The following is a 23,874-nucleotide window of genomic DNA, read 5'->3' as shown; positions in this document are numbered from 1 at the left end:
GGGTAGGCAGCTATCATTCAGAAGTTCCCCTACAGTGCTTCATGATGGACAGATCAAGGCTTTAATGTTGTCAAGGAGGGCCGTTGAAAGAGGTTTATGTTGTTCTTGTCATTTTTCCTCGAGTTGGTGAGCTGCGGAACAGCTCCTCAGCGTGTGGGAGGAATTGATGGAGAAAGATTGGTGCAATGATCTTTCTAAGGGTATACAGCAAGGCACTGCTCTGTCGTTCTCACTGTCAGAACGCTCTGTTTTTCCCCGAAATATTCTAAGGTCCTTTGAGATTTCCTCTTTACTTCAGATGTTTAGGGTGAGGACTTGGAACCAGGATGCAAACTTCCTTCCCTCTCCTTATTCCTAACCCCCGCTCCTTGTTTACAGATTTTGCTGGATTTTGTAGGAGTGTTCCAGGTTCGTTTTGTCCAGTTGTTGCGGAATCGGGTGCAACCAGGTCGTGCTCTCGGGCCCTTTTGGAAATGTTCCTTCCGATAGGCGCTAAAGATTCCCATTTAGCCGATCAGGTCAACTCCAGCCTTTCGCCTCTGAGGATCGGTCTTTGACTACCAGGGTACTGGAAGGCTTAATTGCTTCCGAAGGAACTACGAATGCCTGGGAGATTCCGCGTGAACTAGTAGCCAGATGGAATGTGGGGTTGATTTTTCCTCGCCTAATTGGTATTAGTGTTTATTATTTCCCAATTCGATGGTCAATTCCCTGAGGGCAGGGACCTTGTCTTGTATTTTAATTGCCCGTCTCCCGACTGCCTGGTAGAGTGCTCTGTGCGCAACAGGTGTGCAGTCAAAACTTCGGAGTGAAGGAATATTCATGAAGATGTTCGTGAGAAACAGAATGGCCCTAGTGGAAAGAGCCCAGGCCTTGCCACTTGCCTGCTCTGTGACCTTGGGTGAGTCACTTCCCTTCTCTCCGCTCCAGTTGACTTACCCGTAAAGTCTGTCTCCCCCTTTTAGACTGTGAGCCCACTGTTGGGTAGGGACTGTCTCTATATGTTCCCAATTTGTACTTCCCAAGCGCTTAGCACAGTGCTCTGCACATAGTAAGCGCTCAATAAATACGATTGATGATGAAAATGGGCATTCAGTACCTCCTCTCCCTCCCCTTTCCGCCAGCCCCAGCTGGGACGTGGACTGCATCCGACACGATTGTCCTATTTTGACCCCAGCACTTAATAAATAATGATTATGGTATTTGTTGGGCGCTAAACTGTGTGCCGGGCACTGTACTAAGCGCCGGAGTGGACCCTGTCCCTCGTGGGGCTCCCGGTCTCAATCCCCATTTTACAGATGAGGTAACTGAGGCCCAGCGAAGTGAAGTGACTTGCCCATTGTCACTGGCGGAGCCGGGATCAGAACCCAGGACCTTCTGACACCCAGGCCCGTGCTCTATTTATTCATTCAGTCGTATTTATTGAGCGCTTACTGTGTGCAGAGCACTGTACTAAGCGCTTGGGAAGTACAAGTTGGCAACACATAGAGAAGCAGCGTTGCTCAGTGGAAAGAGCCCGGGCTTTGGAGTCAGAGGTCTTGGGTTCAAATCCCGGCTCCGCCAATTGTCAGCTGGGTGACTTTGGGCAAGTCACTTAACTTCTCTGGGCCTCAGTTACCTCATCTGTAAAATGGCGATTAAGACTGTGAGCCCCCCGTGGGACAACCTGATCACCTTGTAACTTTCCCAGCGCTTAGAACAGTGCTTTGCATATAGTAAGTGCTTAATAAATGCCATCATTAGAGACGGTCCCCGCCCAACAGCGGGCTCAGTGCTCTATCCACTGCGCCATGCTGCTTCTTAATGTACACTTAGTACAGTGCGTGGTGCACTGTAAGCGCTTAACAAATGCGATCGTTATCATTATTATTATTATTATTATTATTATTATTATCATTGTCACGAGTGACAAGTCTTTGAGAATTTCTCCGACCCGAAACCCCCTAATAGTGTGCATGTGCCTAAACTGTTTCCATCAGTAAGTACAGAACTGCGAAACGGTAGATTTCCATTTCATTCATTCAGTTGCATTTATTGAGCGCTTACTGTGTGCAGAGCACTGTACTAAGCGCTTGGGAAGTACAAGTTGGCAACATATAGGGACGGTCCCCGCCCAACAGCGGGCTCAGTGCTCTATCCACTGCGCCATGCTGCTTCTTAATGTACACTTAGTACAGCGCGTGGCGCACTGTAAGCGCTTAACAAATGCGATCGTTATTATTATTATTATCATTATCATTGTCACGAGTGACAAGTCTTTGAGAATTTCTCCGACCCGAAACCCCCAAATAGTGTGCGTGTGCCTAAACTGTTTCCATCAGTAATTATGGAACTGCCCCTTTCAGTATAAGTTGCTTCCTTTACCAAAAGCTCAGCTTTTGTTCCCCAACTCTTCCGCCCTTTCCCTGTTGATCCTAGATGTGCGCGTCTGCAATAGTTTAAGTTTTGTGCTTTGCTTCACGTCCCTTTCCTTTCTTAAAGAAGTGCAGAGACTCCTTTTGCGCGAAAGGAAAAAGACTCAGCATTTGCAAGAATTCTGAAGTCGCAAAGGTTCCACGAAGGATTAGCGCCGTTTGGAGCTACAACCCATTAATCAGGCCAAATTCCTTTTGTTTTTTCTTTTTTAATCAATCAGTCAGTCAGTCAATCAGTCGTATTTCTTGAGCGCTTACTGTGTGCAGAGCACTGGACTAAGCGCTTGGGAAATACAAGTTGGCAACATATAGAGACGGTCGCTGCCCAACAGCGGGCTCAGTGCTCTATCCACTGCACCATGCTGCTTCTTAATATACACTTAGTACAGCGCGTGGCGCACTGTAAGTGCTTAACAAATGCGATCGTTATCATTATTATTATTATTATTATTATTATCATGAGTGACAAGTCTTTGAGAATTTCTCCGACCCGAAACCCCCAAATAGTGTGCGTGTGCCTAAACTGTTTCCATCAGTAATTATGGAACTGCCCCTTTCAGTATAACTTGCTTCCTTTACCAAAAGCTCAGCTTCTGTTCCCCAACTCTTCCGCCCTTTCCCTGTTGATCCTAGATGCGCGCGTCTGCAGTGGTTTGCGTTTTGTGCTTTGCTTCGCGTCCCTTTCCTTTCTTAAAGAAGTGCAGAGACTCCTTTTGCACGAAAGGAAAAAGACTCAGCATTAGCAAGAATTCTGGAGTTGCAAAGGTTCCACGGAGGATTAGCGCCGTTTGGAGTTACAACCCGATTTTGATTTTTCAAAACCATTCTCGCTCTCTCCCCTTTTTCTCTCTCTTTCTCTCTCTCTCTCGTCAGGGCTCCCAGTTTCTTTTCGAAGAACAGACAAATCAGCCCATTCGCTTGGGTTTCTCATTCCCCGGCCGATCAGTCATTCATTCGTTCAGTGGTATTTACTGAGCGCTGACTGTGTGCCGAGCCCTGTACTAAGCGCTTGGGAAGTCCAAGTTGGCCACATCTAGAGACGGTCCCGACCCGACAGCGGGCTCACAGGCTAGAAGGGGGAGACAGACGACGAAGCAAGACATGTTAACAAAATAAAATAAATAGAATAAGTATGTACAAGTAAAATAAATCGAGTAATTAATCCGTACAAACATATATATATATCCAGGTGCTGTGGGGAGGGGAAGGAGGTAAGGCGGGAGGGATGGGGAGAGGAAGGAGCGGGCTCAGTCTGGGAATCAGAGTCCCAGCGTGCAAGGCTCCGATCGTCCAAACGTTTAGGAAATGCACACCGTCAGAACTCAATAAATACCACCGATCGGTTGATTGGAGGAGCAGCGTGGCTCAGCGGAAGGAGCCCGGGGTCATGGGTTCTAATCCCGGCTCCGCCGCATGTCCGCTGTGTGACCTTGCGCAAGTCACTTCTCTGAGCCTCAGTTCCCTCATGTGGGAAATGGGGATGAAGACTGGGAGCCCCCCCGTGGGACAGCCTGATCACCTTGTAGCCCCCCCAGCGCTTAGAAGAGCGCTTCGCACATAGTAAGCGCTTAACTTACTGTGCTGAACTTACAGTGGGCTCACGCTGCTTAGAGAAGCAGCGTGGCTCAGTGGAAAGAGCCCGGACTTTGGAGTCAGAGGTCAGGGGTTCAAATCCCGGCTCCGCCACTTATCAGCTGTGTGACTTTGGGAAAGTCACTTCACCACTCTGGGCCTCGGTTACCTCATCTGTAAAATGGGGATTAAGACTGTGAGCCCCACGTGGGACAACCTGATCACCTTGTAACCTCCCCAGCGCTTAGAACAGTGCTCTGCACATAGTAAGCACTCAATAAATGCCATTATTATTATTATTATTAACAAATGCCATCGTCATCATTATTATTATTATTATTAAATGTACATGACCTCAAGTGCTTCGCACATAGTAAGCGCTTAATAAACGCTATCATTATCATCATTATTTCTCTTCCCAAGATCCCTCTGAGGGAGGGACGAACTTTTGTGGGGAGGAGAAAAGCGGGGCCCAGAGAGGTCGTGATTTGCCCAAGTTCACTCAGAACATCAGTTAGGGACCAGGCCTTTCTTATCCAGTCAACCGATCGATGGTATTTATTGAGTTCTTGCGGTGTGTAGACCCCACTACCGAGCAGTCGGGAGAGAACAGGTATGGACGATCTCGGCCCGCAAGGAACTTACGGGCCAGAGCGGGAAGCAGACTTTACAACAAATTAGAGATGGATAGATACGTGAGTGAATTGTGAATTGTGGAGTGCTGTCTTCCCTCCATCTTCACCCGCATTGTGTGGGGAGGAGAATCAATCAATCAATCGTATTTATTGAGCGCTTACTGTGTGCAGAGCACTGGACTAAGCGCTTGGGAAGTCCAAGTTGGCAACATATAGAGACAGTCCCTACCCAACAGTGGGCTCACAGTCTTAAAGGGGGAGATGGAGAACAAAACCAAACATACTAACAAAATAAAAGAAATAGAATAGATATGTACAAGTAAAATAAATAGAGTAATAAATATGTACAAACATATATACATATATACAGGTGCTGTGGGGAAGGGAAGGAGGTAAGACGGGGGGGATGGAGAGGGGGACGAGGGGGAGAGGAAGGAAGGAGAAGCGATGGTGATGATAATGGCACCGGAAGCAAGAGCGGCTCAAGGGAAGCACTTTCCCTCCTCCTCATCCTGCCCCTGCTCTTCGTCCTGGGGGCACTGCCGAGAGGGGCAGGGAGGAGCCCAGTAGATAGACCGCAGGCCTGAGAGTCGGGACCTGGGTTCCAATCCCGCCACCACCGCTGTGTGACCTTGGGTAAGTCACTTCACTTCTCCGGGCCTGAGTTTTCCTCATTCATTCGATCGTATTTGTCGAGCGCCGACTGTGTGCAGAGCACTGGACTAAGCGCTTGGGAAGTCCGAGTTGGCAACATAGAGAGACGGCCCCTACCCGACAGCGGGCTCGCAGTCTAGAAGGACTCACGGTCGTGTTCCTCGTAACAAGACAATCGACAAAGCGGTCGCCGAGTTTCCTATAAAAGCATGCTCACTTTACTAACCGATGCCTTCATTATCGCCTCTCCACGCGGTGCGGGTGAAGATGTCGGGAAGACAGTACCCCTAATTGGCAGAGAAGCAGCGGGGCCTAATGGACAGAACACGGGCTTGGGAGCCAGAGGTCGTGGGTTCTAATCCCGGCTCCGCCCCTTATCGGCTGTGTGACTTTGGGCAAACCGCTTAACTTCTCTGTGCCCCAGTGACCTCAGCTGTAAAATGGGGGTGAAGACTGTAAGCCCCACGTGGGGCAACCTGATTACCTTATATCTACCCCAGTGCTTGGCACGTAGTACGTGCTTAACAAATGCCATTATTATTATTTAGTTCTGTTGATGTGTATTGGCGGGGGGAAGTTGCTTTTAATGGTATATTTGCTGAGAAATTACCCAAGTCAACTCTGCCTAAACCTGATCAACTGAATTTTATTAAAGTAAGGGGACTGTTGAGCCTGCTGTGTACTGTGTCAGTGATAGCTGATGCCAGGAGTCATTTATTGCCTTAACTGATTAAAAGCGTAAACTCAGTTCTGATAGTGCCAAAAAGCTCTGAAATTTTTGTTTCCAGTCTCTACCTTATATCATCATCAATCGTATTTATTGAGTGCTTACCGTGTGCAGAGCACTGTACTAAGCGCTTGGAAAGTACAAGTTGGCAACATATAGAGACAGCCCCTACCCAACAGTGGGCTCACAGTCTAAAAGATTTAAATACCTTATATAAATACCCTATAATAAATACCTTATATTTATGCTTAAAGTAAGACTTATCAAAGACATCTTTTTCTGTTGAAAGCGCTCTAATGGGCTTTTTTTTTCCTCCCGTTTTATCGCAGTGTAGGAGCAACCCTACTTGTAGAAGCCAAAGTTGGCTTAAAATAGAAATGCCAGGAGTCATTTATTGCCTTAACTGATTAAAAGCGTAAACTCAGTTCTAATAGTGCCAAAAAACTCTGAAATTTTTGTTTCCAGTCTCTACCTTATATCATCATCATCATCATCATCATCATAAGTCGTATTTATTGAGCGCTTACCGTGTGCAGAGCACTGTACTAAGCGCTTGGAAAGTACAAGTTGACAACATATAGAGACAGTCCCTACCCAACAGTGGGCTCACAGTCTAAAAGATTTAAATACCTTATATAAATACCCTGTAATAAATACCTTATATTTACGCTTAAAGTAAGACTTATCAAAGACATCTTTTTCTGTTGAAAGCGCTCTAATGGGATTTTTTTTTCCTCCCGTTTTATCGCAGTGTAGGAGCAACCCTACTTGTAGAAGCCAAAGTTGGCTTAAAATAGAAATCCAGTTCAGGCACGAGAATAGATGGTCAAAATAATGAGCAGATCTGAAAAATACGCGGATAACTTTAGTGCCGATTCAGTGGGATGATATTGTTTGCAGCCATCTTCTCCGCGCAGGACTCAGCCCATAGCGGGGACTCAAAAAATGGATGATGGACCGACTCTTGCTTCAGAGAGATATAAAAGACGTAATAAGAAAGAGGGCAGCCTCTGTCTAATTGACAGACTACAAATGTAAGTCCGGTAGAATTAAACAAAAGGAAGATGATTAAACACACATCATGGAAACTCCGAATGAGGTATTTTCTAAACCATCACTGTCCGCCCTCTGGGCTCCACGTTTTTCACCCCCATCCTCCGTGGTGGTTTTTGCAAACGAGAGAAGGGCAGAATTTAAATATTCCTAAATACTCTTCATCACCATTCCTCCCGCCCCTCCTTGAATTCATTCTTGGTGATGTAAGGTGACTTTCCAACATCCCCACTGCGGAGGAATTTTTCTTGTGGCTCAATAGTTCACCCCAACAAGTTCACGTGCTTCGTATTTATTGACGACGTATAATCAGTCAATCAATCAATCAAACAATCGTATTTATTGAGCGCTTACTATGTGCAGAGCACTGTACTAAGCACTTGGGAAGTACAAATTGGCATCACATAGAGACAGTCCCTACCCAACAGTGGGCTCACAGTCTAAAAGGGGGAGACAGAACAGAACCAAACATACCAACAAAATAAAATAAGTAGGATAGAAATGTACAAGTAAAATAAATAAATGAATAAATAAATAGAGTAATAAATATGTACAACCATATATACATATATACAGGTGCTGTGGGGAAGGGAAGGAGGTAAGACGGGGGGATGGAGAGGGGGACGAGGGGGAGAGGAAAGAAGCCCTGGTTAGAGTTTGATTCTGCCAGCGTTCATGCTATGACCTGGTCGTATTTTGTGCATTAACTCTGAGATATTCATTCATTCATTCGTTCAGTCGTATTTATTGAGCGCTTACCGTGTGCAGAGCACTGTACTAAGCGCTTGGGAGCTACAAGTTGGCAGTATAGACGGTCCCTACCCCACAACGGGCTCACAGTCTAGAAGGGGGAGGCAGACAACGAAACTAAACATGTGGACAGGTGTCAAGTCAGCAGAATAAATAGAAGTAAAGCTAGATGCACATCATTAACAAAATAAATAGAATAGTAAATATGGACAAGGAAAATAAATAGAGTAATAAATCTGTACAAATATATGTACAGGTGCTGTGGGGAGGGGAAGGAAGATATCTGCAACAATAAAATAGAGTATCACTACAGCGAATGAAATCGTATCCTCCAGTCACGAAAGCCTTGACATAGCTGGAAGCACTGTAGAAATGGGAACGAACAGTTTCAGACAATCAATCAATCAGTCATATTTATTGAGCGCTTACTGTGTGCAGAGCACTGTACTAAGCGCTTGGGAAGTCCAAGTTGGCAGCATGTAGAGACAGACAATGGGCTATCATCCTCTTCCTAAGAATAATACTAATAATGATGGTATTTGTTAAGCGCTTACTGTGTGCAAAGCACTGTTCTAAGCGCTGGGGGGGGGATACAAGGTGATCAGGTTGTCCCACGGGGGGCTCACAGTCATCATCCCCATTTTCCAGATGAGGGAACGGAGGCACAGGGGAGTGAAGTGACTTGCCCAAAGTCACCCAGCTGACAATTGGCGGAGCCGGGATTTGATCCCCTGACCTCTGACTCCAAAGCCCGGGCTCTTTCCACTGAGCCATGCTGCTTCCCTGCAGCTGGTAATAATAATAATAATAATAATAATAATAATAATAATAATAATGATGATGATGATGATGGCATTTATTAAGCGCTTACTATGTGTAAAGCACTGTTCTAAGCGCTGGGGAGGTGACAAGGTGATCAGGTTGTCCCCCGGGGGGCTCCCAGTTTTAATCCCCATTTTACAGATGAGGGAACTGAGGCCCAGAGAAGTGAAGTGACTGGCCCAAAGTCACCCAGCTGACAGTTGGCGGAGCCGGGATTCGAACCCATGACCTCTGACTCCAAAGCCCGGGCTCTTTACATTGAGCCACTGAGCTAGTCCCTGCCCGCGACTAGCTTAGGGCCTAGAAGGGGAGACAGACATTAGTAGAAATAAGCACTGGGGGAAAATACAGGGTGATCAGGTTGTCCCACGTGGGGCTCACAGTCGTCACCCCCATTTTCCAGATGAGGTAGCTGAGGCTCCGAGAAGTGAAGTGACCTGCCCAAGGTCACGTGGAGCCTGGATTCGAACCCATGACCTCGGACTCCGAAGCCCGCGCTCTTTCCGCCGAGCCGGGAGGCGAGGTAGGAGGGGGCCCGGTGATTGAGTGCTTTAAGGCCGATGATAAGGAGTTTCCGTTTGATGTGGTGGTGGATGAGCGGCTACAGGAGGGTTGAGGAGTGGGGAAACGCGGATTGACCAGTTTTGTAGAAAAATGACCCGGGCACGGACCGCAGTGGGGAGAAGCAGGGACGGGTGACGTCAGCAAGGAGGCCGATGCGGTAACCGAGGCAGGACAGGAGAAGTGCTCCGATGAATGGGATAGTAGCTTGGACGGAGAGGACGGGGTGGATGTTAGCCGTGTCGCGAAGGTTGAACCAACAGGGTTTGGTGACGGATTGAATGAGAGATGAGTAGAGGCTAACGCCGGTGCTGTGGGCTGGCGAGACAGAGAGGATGGGGGTGCTGGCCACCGTGTTGGGAAAGTCGGGGGGACCACCATCGGATTTGGGTGGGAAGCTGCGGAGTTCCGTTTGGGACACGTCAAGTTTGAGATGTCAGCAGAACATCCCAGGAGAGCCGTCTTGGAGGGAAGGAATGACGAGATGAAGAGAAGGAGAGATTCTACACTCACTCTTTTGCACTTGGAGAAGCAGTGTGGCCCAGTGGAAAGAGCACAGACTTGAGAGTCCCAGGACCCGGGTTCTAATCCCGGCTCAACCCGCTGTGTGTCCTCGGGCAAGGCACTTGATTTTTGCCTACCTCAGTTCCCTCATCTGCAACATGGTGATTCAGAACCTGTTCTCCCTCCTACTTCATTCATTCATTCAATCGTATTGATTGAGCGCTTGCTGTGTGCAGAGCACTGGACTAAGCGCTCGGGAAGTACAAGTTGGCAACGTATAGAGACGGTCCCTACCCAACAGTGGGGCTCACAGTGTGAGCCCCATTGTGTAGGGACCGTCTCTAACTGTTGCCAAATTGTACTTTCCGAGTGCTTAGTACAGTGCTAAGCGCTCAATAAATATGAATGAATGATGATCTCATATCTACCCCAGCGCTTAGTACAGTGCTTGGCACATAGTAAGCACTTAACGACTACCATCATTATCATTATCATTGATATTTTTATTATCACCGTCATTGCCCGGATCATTTATTTGAAAAACAATTCTGCGGGCGCGTCCACGCTCCTCCAGAACCTCCAGTGGAATCCCCCATCCATCGCCGCATAAAATAGACACTCCTCACCATTGGCTTTAAGGCCGTCCATCAGCCCTCCACCCCCTCATTCATTCCTTCAGTCGTATTTCTTGAGCACTTCCTGTGTGCAGAGCACCGTCGTAAGCGCTTGGAAAGTACGGTTCGGCAACAGATAGAGACCATCCCTACCCAACAGCGGGCTCACAGTCTAGAAGGGGGAGACAGACGACAAAACTAAAGTCCTCTTAACCTCACTAATCTCCCACTACGCCCCAGAGCGCACGCTTTGTGCCTCTAATGCCAAGTCACTTACTGGACCTCGATGTCACCTCTTTCACCGCCTACTCTTTTTTCTGTCCCTTCTCTCTGACCCGGAACTCCCTGCCCTTTAATTTCCGGCAGACCACCGCTCTCCTGATCCTCAAAGCCCTACAAAAAGCGTAGACTGTGAGCCCACTGTTGGGTAGGGACTGTCTCTATATGTTGCCAATTTGTACTTCCCAAGCGCTTAGTACAGTGCTCTGCACCTAGTAAGCGCTCAATAAATACGATTGATGATGATGAAAAAGCGTATCACCTCCCTGAAGCCTTTCTCGGGTAACCTCTCATCTCCCCACCCTATTCTCCGCCCACTTTTCATCACCGATGAGCTTGGATCTGTGCTCCTTGAGCACTTGGATACACACACACACACCCATCAACACTTCTGTCTGTATGCGCGTAGACTCTTGTCTTATCTTTTATCTTGTCTTATCTTTTAGACTGTGAGCCCACTGTTGGGTAGGGACTGTCTCTATATGTTGCCAATTTGTACTTCCCAAGCGCTTAGTACAGTGCTCTGCACATAGTAAGAGCTCAATAAATACGATTGATTGATTATCCTCCCTGTACTTCATTTTAACGTCCGTCTCGCCCGCTAGATTGTAAGCTCCCTGAGAGCAAGGCTGGTGTCTAGCGACTCTATCGCATCGTACTACGGTAAGCGGGTCGTGCAGGGCTTTCCACATGGCGAGCGTTCAACGGATACCTCTGATCGATCTCTCGATCGACCGGTCAGGTATGTTGGAGTGAGGCCTCAAGGACAGGTGAGTATCTTGGAGCGGATGAAACCTGAGGTCCACCCGAAATGAAAAAAATCGAAGACACAGTAATGCTTTTGGAGTCTGGTGTGGGGCAAAGAGTAATTTTATCTTGACTTTTCATCCCCGATTTTTCTAGGTATAAGCCTATGCAGAAAGTGGATGGAGTGGCAGATGGTTTCACGGGAAGTGCACAGCAGACGGGCACATCCGTGGAACAGACCGTAATTGCCCAAAGTCAGCATCATCAACAGTTTTTAGGTATGTAAGGGGATACCCCCCTGCAGTGTGATAAGGATGTCGAACGGTATGACGTAGTAGCCCAAGTGTCTCTTTCAGCGTGATTATCTGCATGTAACTAGGAAGTTCCATCCCTTCCAGTCATACGTTCAACGTAACGACGACGGTTTGACTATCTCGTACGTGTTTCCTATAAAAAGGCCTCGCTGCTTGTGAAGCTCTCCTTCCATTCCGTGGTGACACTTCCGATGATGCCATTGTGTCCCTGGGAGTGAGGTCATGTGGAAAATCTCTTGCACACGTGTCTACCTCGTCCGTGCCAAAAGAGCTGGGCGACTTTTCCGGTCCCTTGTCAGCGGTTAAGCGGGGAAAGGCATATCCTACCACCAGCAGGACAGATGCAACCAACCGATTACTGTGTGCAGAGTCCCGTACTGAGCGGTGGAGAAAGTGCGATGTAACCGAGTCGATAGGTTCCCTGCCCGCGACGAGCTTAGAGTCGAGAGCCTGCCCTTGAATTGGCTTTTGCAGTGGCGGTGGTGGTTTGTGCGGAGCGACCCACATTCCCTTTCCCAGACCACCCTTTGCCTAGCCGCGCACGTCGGCAAAGAACTGGTAGGGGGAAGGCATACAGTGTGCCGTCACAGAATACAACATTTCTGACACCTCAACGGCAGTGCGCACCTCACGGGGGGCTCGCCCGTTTCAGTAGCCATCTCTGAGTTCGATATTCCCGTGCCTCTGTATGGGTTAGTGGCATTTTCCACTCTCTAGCAAAACCCAGGGGAAAATTCCCATAGTCAGTCGTTTTTATCGCGCACAGAGCACTGTACTAAGCAATTGGGGGAGTACAGCACAACTATAAACAGACGCATTTCCTGCCCACGAAGAACTTACAGTCTAGAGTTGAACGAGTTGTCTACACGCGCTGCCTAGAATTCCTCAACAACAACTCTCTCCTCGACCCCCTCCAGTCTGGCTTCCGTCCCCTTCATTCCACGGAAACTGCGCTCTCAAAGGTCACCAATGACCTCCTGCTTGCCAAATCCAACGGCTCATACTCTGTCCTAATCCTCCTCGACCTCTCAGCTGCCTTTGACACTGTGGACCACCCCCTTCTCCTCAACACGTTATCTGACCTTGGCTTCACAGACTCCGTCCTCTCCTGGTTCTCCTCTTATCTCTCCGGTCGTTCTTTCTCAGTCTCTTTTGCAGGCTCCTCCTCCCCCTCCCATCCTCTTACTGTGGGAGTTCCCCAAGGTTCAGTGCTTGGTCCCCTTCTGTTCTCAATCTACACTCACTCCCTTGGTGACCTCATTCGCTCCCACGGCTTCAACTATCACCTCTACGCTGATGACACCCAGATCTACATCTCTGCCCCTGCTCTCTCCCCCTCCCTCCAGGCTCGCATCTCCTCCTGCCTTCAGGACATCTCCATCTGGATGTCCGCCCGCCACCTAAAGCTCAACATGTCGAAGACTGAGCTCCTTGTCTTCCCTCCCAAACCTTGTCCTCTCCCTGACTTTCCCATCTCTGTTGACGGCACTACCATCCTTCCCGTCTCACAAGCCCGCAACCTTGGTGTCATCCTCGACTCCGCTCTCTCATTCACCCCTCACATCCAAGCCGTCACCAAAACCTGCCGGTCTCAGCTCCGCAACATTGCCAAGATCCGCTCTTTCCTCTCCATCCAAACCGCTACCCTGCTAATTCAAGCTCTCATCCTATCCCGTCTGGACTACTGCACTAGCCTTCTCTCTGATCTCCCATCCTCGTGTCTCTCTCCACTTCAATCCATACTTCATGCTGCTGCCCGGATTATCTTTGTCCAGAAACGCTCTGGACATATCACTCCCCTCCTCAAAAACCTCCAATGGCTACCGATCAATCTGCGCATCAGGCAGAAACTCCTCACCCTGGGCTTCAAGGCTCTCCATCACCTCGCCCCCTCCTACCTCACCTCCCTTCTCTCCTTCTACTGCCCAGCCCGCACCCTCCGCTCCTCCACCACTAATCTCCTCACTGTACCTCGCTCTCGCCTGTCCCGCCATCGACCCCCGGCCCACGTCATCCCCCGGGCCTGGAATGCCCTCCCTCTGCCCATCCGCCAAGCTAGCTCTCTTCCTCCCTTCAAGGCCCTGCTGAGAGCTCACCTCCTCCAGGAGGCCTTCCCAGATTGAGCCCCTTCTTTCCTCTCCCCCTCGTCCCCCGCTCCATCCCCCCGCCTTACCGCCTTCCCCTCCCCACAGCACCTGTATATATGTATATATGGTTGTACATATTTATTACTCTGTTTATTTATTTATTTATTTATTTATTTTACTTGTACATTTCTATCCTACTTATTTTATTTTGTTGGTATGTTTGGTTCTGTTCTCTGTCTCCCCCTTTTGGACTGTGAGCCCACTATCGGGTAGGGACTGTCTCTATGTGATGCCAATTTGTACTTCCCAAGCGCTTAGTACAGTGCTCTGCACATAGTAAGCGCTCAATAAATACGATTGATTGATAGAGGGGGAGCTTAAGCTCCTTGTGGGCCGGGACGGCCCACAATAAATAAATCATAAATAATAAATCATCATCATCATCATCAATCGTATTTATTGAGCGCTTACTGTGTGCAGAGCACTTTACTAAGCGCTTGGGAAGTACAAATTGGCAACATACAGAGACAGTCCCTACCCAACAGTGGGCTCACAGTCTAAAAGGGGGAGACAGAGAACAAAACCAAACATATTAACAAAATAAAATAAATAGAATAGATATGTACAAGTAAAATAAATAAATAAATAGAGTAATAAATATGTACAAACATATATACATAATCAATAAATACGATTGATGATGATGACGGCATCCATCCATTCGTTCATTCAGTCGTATTTATTGAGCGCTTACTGTGTGCAGAGCGCTGTACTAAGCGCTTGGGAAGTCGTCGGCAACATATGGAGACGGTCCCTACCCAACAACGGGCTCACAGCCTGGAAGGGGGGGATCCACCAACTTAATGTACTGTACTTTCCCAAGCGTTCGATACCGTGCTCTGCCCGAAGTAAACGCTTGGTAAATACCATCGATCGAATGTTTGAAAAGCAAAAAAAAAAAAGGAACGACGGAAACAAAAAACGTTTTTATTCTGTTTTCCGCATAACTAGACAGGCCAGAGCTGGAGAACCGGAGAAGCGGCAGTGGCTAGAGCACGGTTTTAGAGTCAGAAGGTCACGGGGGCTCAACCTGGCTCCACCACTTGTCTGCTGTGTGACCCTGGGCAAGTCACTTCACTTCGCTGGGCCTCGGTTACCTCATCTGGAAAATGGGGGTTGAGACTGTGAACCCGACTTGGGACAGGGACTGCGCCCAACTCGACTTGCTCGTATCCCCACCCCGGCACTCAGTACGGTGCCGGTCACATAGTAAGCGCTTAAGAAATGCCATCATCGGTGTTATTATTAACTGCAGGATACTCCCAACAGGGCATTTGCAGGCTAGGAGGTCGTAGTAAGGAGCCGGGCCTCGTCGCCAGAAAGTCACTTCCACCTGCGGGCAGATTTGACTGTAAGCTCACTGTGGGCAGGGAACGTATCGGCCAACCCTGTTGTAGGATACTCTCCCGAGCGCTTAGTATAGCGCTCCGCACACAGTAAGCACTCAATAAATGCCACCGATACGTTGATTGAGTGGAAGGACTGTTCCCGGAAATTGTCCGACTGTGAAACCCCACCACCCCTAACTGTAGTAGGTTTGATAGTGGGAGGATCTCTTGTAGATAGCGAAGGAGTGTGAAAGAAAGTGGAAGGAGTTGGGACGTTGTAGACAAAACAAACATATAAGAAGAAATAGGTCACACCTGGTTGCTACCCTCCTGCTGTCTGCGTCTAGGACTCTTGAAAAATACAGATGCACACTTTGGAAATGAACGTGCTATAAATTAGGCTACGTCGTACCTCGTACTGTGTAGCCGATTTTCGGGCTTTGTATTTGGCATCCGGGGGCTGAATCGCATGAAGTCAAGTGGTCTGCATTTTGACTAGACCCTGTAGTTACAGTTCTGAAAAGAATATCTGGGTTTTTTTTTTTTTTTTTGCTTGATTGAACAGAATTAGCCACCTTTAGTAGACACTATGTTTCCATCATATGTGCATTTATGCAGGGCAGTTCATTCATTCATTCAGTCGTATTTATTGAGCGCTTACTGTGTGCAGAGCACTGTACTAGGCGCTTGGGAAGTACAAGTTGGGAACATATGGAGACGGTCCCTACCCGACAGCGGGCTCACAGTCTAGAAGGGGGAGACAGAGAACAAAACCAAACATATTAACAAAATGAAATAAGTAGAATAAATATGTACAAATAAAATAAATAAATAAATACAGTAATAAATGTGTACAAACATTTATAGATATATAAAGGTGCTGTGGGGAGGGGAAGGAGGTAAGGAGGAGGGGATGGGGAGGGGGAGGAGGGCAATTGTATACAAGGCCATTTTGGCGTAAGATGTAAGTAATAATAATAATGGTGTTTGTTAAGCTTTTATTCGTTCATTCAGTCAGTCGTATTCATTGAGCCTTACTGTGTGCAGAGCACTGTACTAAGCACTGATAATGATGGCATTTGTTAAGCGCTTACTATGTGCCAAGCACTGTTCTAAGCACTGGGGGGGGGGGGCGGTACAAGGTAATCAGGTTGTCCCACATGGGGTTCACAGTCTTAATCCCCATTTTACAGATGAGGCAACTGAGGCCCAGAGAAGTGAAGTGACTTGCCCAAAGTCACAACAGCTAAGTGGCAGAGCCGGGATTAGAACCCATCAATCAATCAATCGTATTTATTGAGCGCTTACTGTGTGCAGAGCACTGCACTAAGCGCTTGGGAAGTACAAGTTGGCAACATATAGAGACAGTCCCTACCCAACAGTGGGCTCGCAGTCTAAAAGGGGGAGACGGAGAACAAAACCAAACATACTAACAAAATAAAATAAATAGAATAGATATGTACAAGTAAAATAAATAAATAGAGTAATAAATATGTACAAACATATATACAGGTGCTGTGGGGAAGGGAAGGAGGTAAGATGGTGGGGATGGAGAGGGAGACGAGGGGGAGAGGAAGGAAGGGGCTCTGACTCCCAAGTCCGGGCTCTTTCCACTGAGCCACGCAGCTTCTCCGTGCCAACTGGGGAATAATAATGACGGGCATTTGTTAAGCGCTTACTATGTGCCAGGCACTGTTCTAAGCGCTGGAAGATGCAAGATAATCAGGTGTCATCTGTTCTCCCCAGATGATCCAGCATTTACAGGGATGGTAGCTGGCAGTGTCGTTAGGTACGTAAGTGGCTAACTCGTCTCCCTGTGCTTACCCTAATGTAAGGGCCCGAATCTCGATGAACAAATGGAGCGACCACTCAGTAGGTCAAGACTGGCAGGAGAAACCTCTGAAGTCCGTATTCCTGGCCACAGCTGCGATAAAAGGGAATCAGTGGTACATCTAGTTGCCACAGCATGAAGTGATGCGTGACATCTTAAGCATTAGCTTTATTGAAACTTTAGTCGCAACATGGTGGACCTTATGGCTGTTCCGCGGGACTAGAACTATCTCGGTAAATTTAGCAGCCTGTTCACAGCTTATAGCGTGCGCAGATAATGTTGATAATTTTTTGATTGCAAAATATTAAGAAGAGAAAATATGGAATGTCTCAGCTCTTTGGATCTATGACCTTTCCTTTTTTCTTTGTATTCTTCTTAAATGTTTTCCTAATTAAAGTGTAATTGGCACCATCCACAATAGCATTTTTTCCCTCGTGTTGTCATGGTAACAGATGCATCTCGAGCACTTCCAGAGTTTGGAGAAGTTGAAATATCATCTCTGCCAGATGGTACTACCTTTGAGGATATCAAGTCACTGCAGAGTCTTTATCGAGAGCACTGTGAGGTAAGGCTTTCTCGAGCAAAACAGCTCACACCGAGCGGGAAGAGTTCCCGAACATCTGGAGAAGAGCACAAATCTCGGCGCTAGATGGGTCCTTGTTATTTCATTCTCCGAAGAAAAACATGAAACTTCCCGATCTGAGAGTGCAGGGGTGGGGGGTGGAAGCGGGCGATTGAGAGAGTAGTAGCGGAAGTAATAGAATTTCTTAAGCACGGCGGTTTAAAGTTGTTCAGCTTCCTTCCCGAAGGGTTGCAGTTCTCATTCCCACAAGCCTCTGGAAGGTTGGTGTCCTGACGGCTCATCCTGCCAATTCCCTCCGTCCGAGCTCCTGGACCCGCTTCCATCCTCTTCCCTGAAAATCAGTGCAAGTTTTACCAGCGCAGATATTGGGCTTGGCCCACTTGGCCGTGCTCGAGAGATCCGTTCTCAAATGGCCGGTTATTGAATTTGGAGAGAGCCGTTTCATTTTTGTATCAGGTTTTGTGGTTTTGCTGTTTGTTTATTTGCTTCTTTAGATCTAGCCCACCTTGGATGGTGACTGCGTTGTTTCAGGGTGGCCTATAGTCTGGTTAGCATTGGAACCCAACCCTCTGGCTTTTTTGGACCTTTCGTTACCAACTGCTCACTTTCTAATGTGCAGTGAGAAAAATCAGTTTGTAGAATTAACATATTTTTTTTTTGCCATTCCCAAACAAGAGTGGTTGTCAGAGGTGCGGTGTTATTGACACTGGGGCATAAAGTCCTCCCATAAATATATCATATAATAATAATAATGACGGCATTTATAAAGCGCTTACTATGTGCAAAGCACTGCTGTAAGCGCTGGGGAGGTTACAGGGTGATCAGGTTGTCCCACGGGGGGCTCACAGTCAATCCCCATTTTACAGAGAGGTAACGGAGGCCCAGAGAAGTGACGTGACTTGCCCAAAGTCACACAGCTGACAATTGGCGGAGCCGGGATTTGAACCCGTGACCTCGGCCTCCAAAGCCCGGGCTCTTTCCATTGATCCGCGCTGCTTCTTTGTGTCATACATTGCCCCCTATCTCCCCTTCTAGGTTGTCTCGGCCACTTAGTGGATTGACCGCAGCTAACGATGAAAGTCATCTGGTCTCTGGTGCCCTTGGGCTCCATTTTTCTTCCCGGTTTCTGAATATGTGGATTTTGTAATGCAAATGTATTAAATGCTGCCGGTTTTGAAGAGCGGAGTAAATCCATCTCTTCAGTATCCAACATCCCAACATCATCTGCTGGTACTAGATTCCAAATGCCGGGTCCGTTGTATTTGGCCTCCAACAGATAGCTCCAATTTGATCTTAGATTAGGAAAATAATCTCTCTCTGATGGAATGGTGGCCAGTGGTCGATGATTTATTAAGCGCCTACTGATTATGGAGATTACCATAGTGTAGTAGCGTGGCTTAGTGGAAAGGGCACGGGCTTGGGAGGCAGAGGTCGTGTGTGGATTCTAATCCTGCCTCTGCCACTTGTCAGCTGTGTGACTCTGGGCAAGTCACTTAACTTCTCTGTGCCTCAGTGACCTCAGCTGTAAAATGGGGATGAAGCCTGTGAGCCCCACGTGGGACACCCTGATTACCTTGTGGAAAAAGCCCGGGCTTTGGAGTCAGAGGTCATGGGTTCAAATCCCGGCTCTGCCAGTTGTCAGCTGTGTGACTTTGGGCAAGTCACTTCACTTCCCTGGGCCTCAGTTCCCTCATCTGTAAAATGGGGATTAAGACTGTGAGCCCCCCCGTGGGACAACCTGATCACCTTGTAACCTCCCCAGCGCTTAGAACAGTGCTTGGCACATAGTAAGCGCTTAATAAATGCTATCGTTATTATTACCCCAGCGCTTAGAACGGTGTTTGGCGCATAGTAAGCGCTTAACAAATGCCATCATTATCCAGTGCTTAGAACAGTGCTTGGCACATAGTAAGCGCTTAACAAATACCATAATGATTGCTGCCGAGTCATGGAGCTAAAGTTCTTCCCGGCCAGCTATATAAGAAGGGAACCACGTTCAAGGGATTTGGGGGGATACTAGTTCAGACTAGTATTTATTTATTGAGCACTTACTGTGTGCAAAGCACTGTACTAAGCGCTTGAGAGAGTACAATATAGCAATAAAGAGACCCATTCCCTGCCCATAAGGAGCTTAGCATCTTTAACATACTAGTCCTAATTAATCAATCAGTGGTATTTATTGAGCATTTACTGTACAGAGCTCTTGGGAGAGCACAGTACAACAGATGGCAGCCCCATTTCCTGCCCACGAGGAGCTTACAGTGTAGAAGTGACCCATATTAATGGAAGTTAGGGATAGGTGTATGAGTGCGGTGGTACTGAGGGTGGGCTGAATAGCAAATAATAATAATAATGTTGGCATTTGTTTGCATAAAGGTCACAGAGCCAACTGCGTAGGTGACACAGAAGGGAGAGGAAATGAGGACTTCATCAGGGAAGGCCTCATGGAGATGTGATTTTAATAGGGCTTTGAAGGTGGAGAAAGTGGTGCTCTGTTGTATATGGAGGGGGAACGGGTTCTGGGCCAGAGGAAGGCTGTGGGTAATGGGTCAGCAGCGAGGATAGATGAGATCGAGGTGCAGTGTTAGAAGAGTGAAGCAAAAGTGCTGAGAGTAGTAGGAAATCAATAATGTAAGACAGGAAGGGGTGTGTCTGAGAGTTTTGAGAGTTTTTAAGCCCGTGGTAGGGAGATTCCATTTCTTGCAGAGGCAGATGGATGGCCGCTGGAGGTTCTTGAGAAGCGGGGATCTATGGAGTGAATATTTTTTTTTAGAAAACTGATCCAGGCAGCAGAATGAAGTACAGACTCGAAAGCAGGGAGGCCAGTGCGGAGGCTGATGCAGTCGTCAAGGTGGGACGTTTGAGTCAGCATAGTAGCGGTTTGGATGGAGACGAAATGATGGATTTTAGCGTTGTTGTGAAGGTAGAACTGATAGGATTGGGTGACAGATTAAATATGTGGGTTGAATGAGAGAGATGAGTCGAAGTTTATGGGCTTGGGAGACAGGGTTTGGATGGGAAGAAGAGTTCTGTTCTGGATATGTTAATCTGAGGTGTCGGTGGGACGGCCAAGTTGAGACGCCCTGAAGACAGGAGGAAATGCGAGGCTGCAGAGAAAGGGAGAGGTCGAGGCTAGAGAGGTAGATTTGGGAATCATCTGCGCAGAGATGGTAGTTGAAGCCGTGGGAGTGGGTGCGGATGGAGAATTGAAGGGGACCCAGGACTGAGTCTTGAGAGACTCCCACGGTTACGGGGTGGAAGGCCGAGGAGGAGCCTGCGAAAGACACTGAGAATGAGCGGCCAGAGGGGTAGGAGGAGAACCAGGAGAAGACAGTGTCAGCGAACCTGAAGTTGGATAACGTTTCAAGGAGAAGGAGGGTGATCCACAGTGCCGAAGGCAGAGGAGAGGTCAAGGAGGATTAGGGGGAAGTAGAGGCCTTTGCCTTTCACAAGAAGGAAGTCATGGGTGATCTTAGAGATAATCAGTCATATCGATTGCGTTTATGGAGGGTTTACTGTGGGCAGAGCTCCGTACTAAGCGCTTGGGAGAGTACACTACAACAGAGTTGACTGTCACGGTCCCTGCCCACTATGAGCTTACGGTCATATCTGCCCACAGATGGAAGGGACTCTCCGGTGATGAGGCACCGCTCCTTACTACAACCTCCCTAGCCTGCAGATTCCCTGCTCTGATGATTTTGCGGTTCTCCAGTTCTAGAAGGGGGGACGGATATGAACGTGAATAAATAAATGATGGCTATGAGAGGGCCGTTTCCTTAGAGTGAAGGGGGTAGAAGCCAGATTGGAGGGATTCGAGGAGAGAATTGGAGGAGAGGAAGTGGAGGCAGATGGTGTGGACAAATTTGCTCCAGGAGTTTGGAGAGGAACGGTAGGGGTTTCTAATGAGTTACTTGCTCACTTTACAGATCGCGATTTTCTTCCAAACCAATGGTAAAAATGTGGATTTTCATTTGTTTCATTTTCTGCATAGTTTTGTCCTGGAGGAAGGTGGGTAAAACGATATATTGGGTTGGATCTTTTTTGTAGCTGTCCATAAAACTTACACAAAGTAAGTTTTTTGTTTCGTGTTGTTTTCACTATTCCACTTAATCTGACATTTAAGTTAATGTGAAATTTTAATTTTTGTATATGTATAAATAGATCTTGCTTTGGCTTTTTTTTATTCTGGCAGCAGGTATATTGCTAGGTCTGTAACCCAGTCGATCGATCAATCAATCAATGATATTTATTGAGCTCTTTCTATGTGCAGGGGACCGTACCGACTCCATGGAAGAATACAATAGTAAGCGCTCAATAAATAACGATTGAATGAACGAATGAACAATAGAATTGGTAGAGACGACCCCTGCCCTCAAGGATCTTACATCCTAGTGGAAAAGAGTGGAGTTCTTCATATTTATCTGATAGTTTGAAGTTTTGTAACTCTCTACCCTGGCCAATTTTGCAACTCTCTACCTTGTCTGATGATCGTGGAAGGACCGATTCGATGCCTCTCAGGGCCTAGGGCAGCAAATGATAATATAATGATAATGATGGCATTTGTTAAGCGCTTACTATGTGCAGAGCACTGTTTTAAGCGCTGGCGGGGGGGATACAAGGTGATCAGGTTGTCCCACGGGGGGCTCACAGTCTTAATCCCCATTTTACAGATGAGGGAACTGAGGCTCAGAGAAGTGAAGTGACTTGCCCAAGGTCACACAGCAGACATCTGGTGGAGCTGAGATTAGAACCCATGACTTCTGACTCCCAAAACCGGGCTCTTTCCACTGAGCCACGCTGCTTCTCTTCATGTCCTCTGCGCCTGACTTTCCAGGTGTAACCAATTTCTGCGATTGGGGTGGGAGTTGTGGGGTGGAGGCAAAAAATGAAGCCACCTACTACTAGCCTCATTAGCACCCCTTAAAAAGCGGTGCCCCTTTTATCATCTTCTCAGCCCAGTTTTAAAATGATTCGAAGAACTGGCCTGGCAGTATCTCCCAGAATAATAATGATAATGATAATAACCACAATAATGGTGTTTAAACACTTGCCGTGTGCCAGACATTGTACTAAGCTCTGGGATGGATACAAGCAAATCGGTTTGGACACAGTCCCTGTCCCACATGGGGCTCACAGTCATAGTCTCCATTCCACAGGGGAGGTAACCGAGGCACAGAGAAGTGAAGTGACTCGCCCAAGGTCACACAGCAGACAAGTGGCAGAGCTGGGATTCAGAACCCAGATCCTTCCGACTCCCAAGCCCATGCTGTATCCGCTAGGCCACTCTGCTTTATATTACATTCAATTTTCCAGTCCCTCCATTTGTAAATTTAAGTGATCGCAAATGAAGAATGTTTCAGTCGAAACAAAGGAGTCAGTCCTGGGTTTATGCCGGGAGTTTATTCTAGAATAAAATTATAAATCAGAAAGCGATTACCGTAACTAAGCTCCTTCGGGACGGGATCGTGTCTACCAACCCTGTTGTAATTTTGCAAGTGCTTCGTACAGTGCTCTGTACCGCTGATTGATTGATTGATTGATTGATTGATAATTCAGATGAAAAGGCCGTTGGAAGTCGATACTAGCAGTGGCAACTTTCAGGGGAGTTCTATAATTTCCCCTGGAAGAATTTGAATCAGTGCTCTGGCCCACCAAGCTCAGAGAGCCGTAGCGGCATGTATCATCAAACCCCCCCTTAAAGGGGTGGGAAGAGTGTATTTGTTTTGAATCTGATGAAACTCCCATAACGGTGGTGACAAACAGTATTTGCAAATCCCCACTTGCTCCTTCAGTTACGGGGGGAAAAAAAAGATGCACAGCCATAAATTCAAGCAATAAAGGTGTCTGCGTTTCTTGTGCTGTTTAGGCAATATTGGATGTGGTCGTGAACCTTCAGTTTAGCCTGATAGAAAAACTATGGCAAACTTTCTGGCGCTACTCTCCCTCACCTCCAGCCGACGGCACTATGACTGAATCAAGGTCAGAAAAATAGTCACTTTCCTACTTTTATTACCTCGGTTAAGTAGACAGTGTGTATACCAGTTGTGAACCTTTAACTTGATCAAATTAATTTAATGTTTTGACTGTAATTAGAAATGTGTGACAGACTGCCTTTTTTGAGATGTAACCTGTGTACTCCCGTACTTTTTGGTTTGGGTGACTGCTTCCAGGCAGAGTGAAATGATGATTCCGTATCGTACGACTTCATAAATATTAAAACAAGAGTAAAAAGCAATAGAGAAATCTGGGAGGAGCATTTTATGCCAGTCACATGCCACCAATACAATGGGGGTTTAGTTCTAGCCTCTATAGCATTCTATTAAATAAAGTATTTTTAAA

At 47.3% G+C, this 23,874-nt stretch overlaps 1 protein-coding gene across 2 annotated transcripts in view; it reads left to right on the top strand.

Annotated features, from left to right (window-relative positions):
- The window catches only part of RFX3 (regulatory factor X3), a 261,490-nt gene that overhangs the window by 188,563 nt on the left and 49,053 nt on the right, over nt 1-23,874 (top strand). For both annotated transcript variants that reach the window (XM_038769597.1, XM_038769596.1), the window contains 3 exons: nt 11,489-11,610; nt 17,405-17,517; nt 23,402-23,514. In XM_038769597.1, the coding sequence (XP_038625525.1) occupies nt 11,489-11,610; nt 17,405-17,517; nt 23,402-23,514 (348 nt within the window). The remainder of the gene's footprint in view (nt 1-11,488; nt 11,611-17,404; nt 17,518-23,401; nt 23,515-23,874) is intronic.

The sequence above is a fragment of the Tachyglossus aculeatus genome, chromosome X4, assembly GCF_015852505.1.
Source record: "Tachyglossus aculeatus isolate mTacAcu1 chromosome X4, mTacAcu1.pri, whole genome shotgun sequence".
NCBI classification, from domain to species: Eukaryota; Metazoa; Chordata; class Mammalia; order Monotremata; family Tachyglossidae; genus Tachyglossus; species Tachyglossus aculeatus.
The sequence above is the reverse complement of the archived record's forward strand: the minus strand, read 5'-3'. Positions and strand labels throughout refer to the sequence as shown.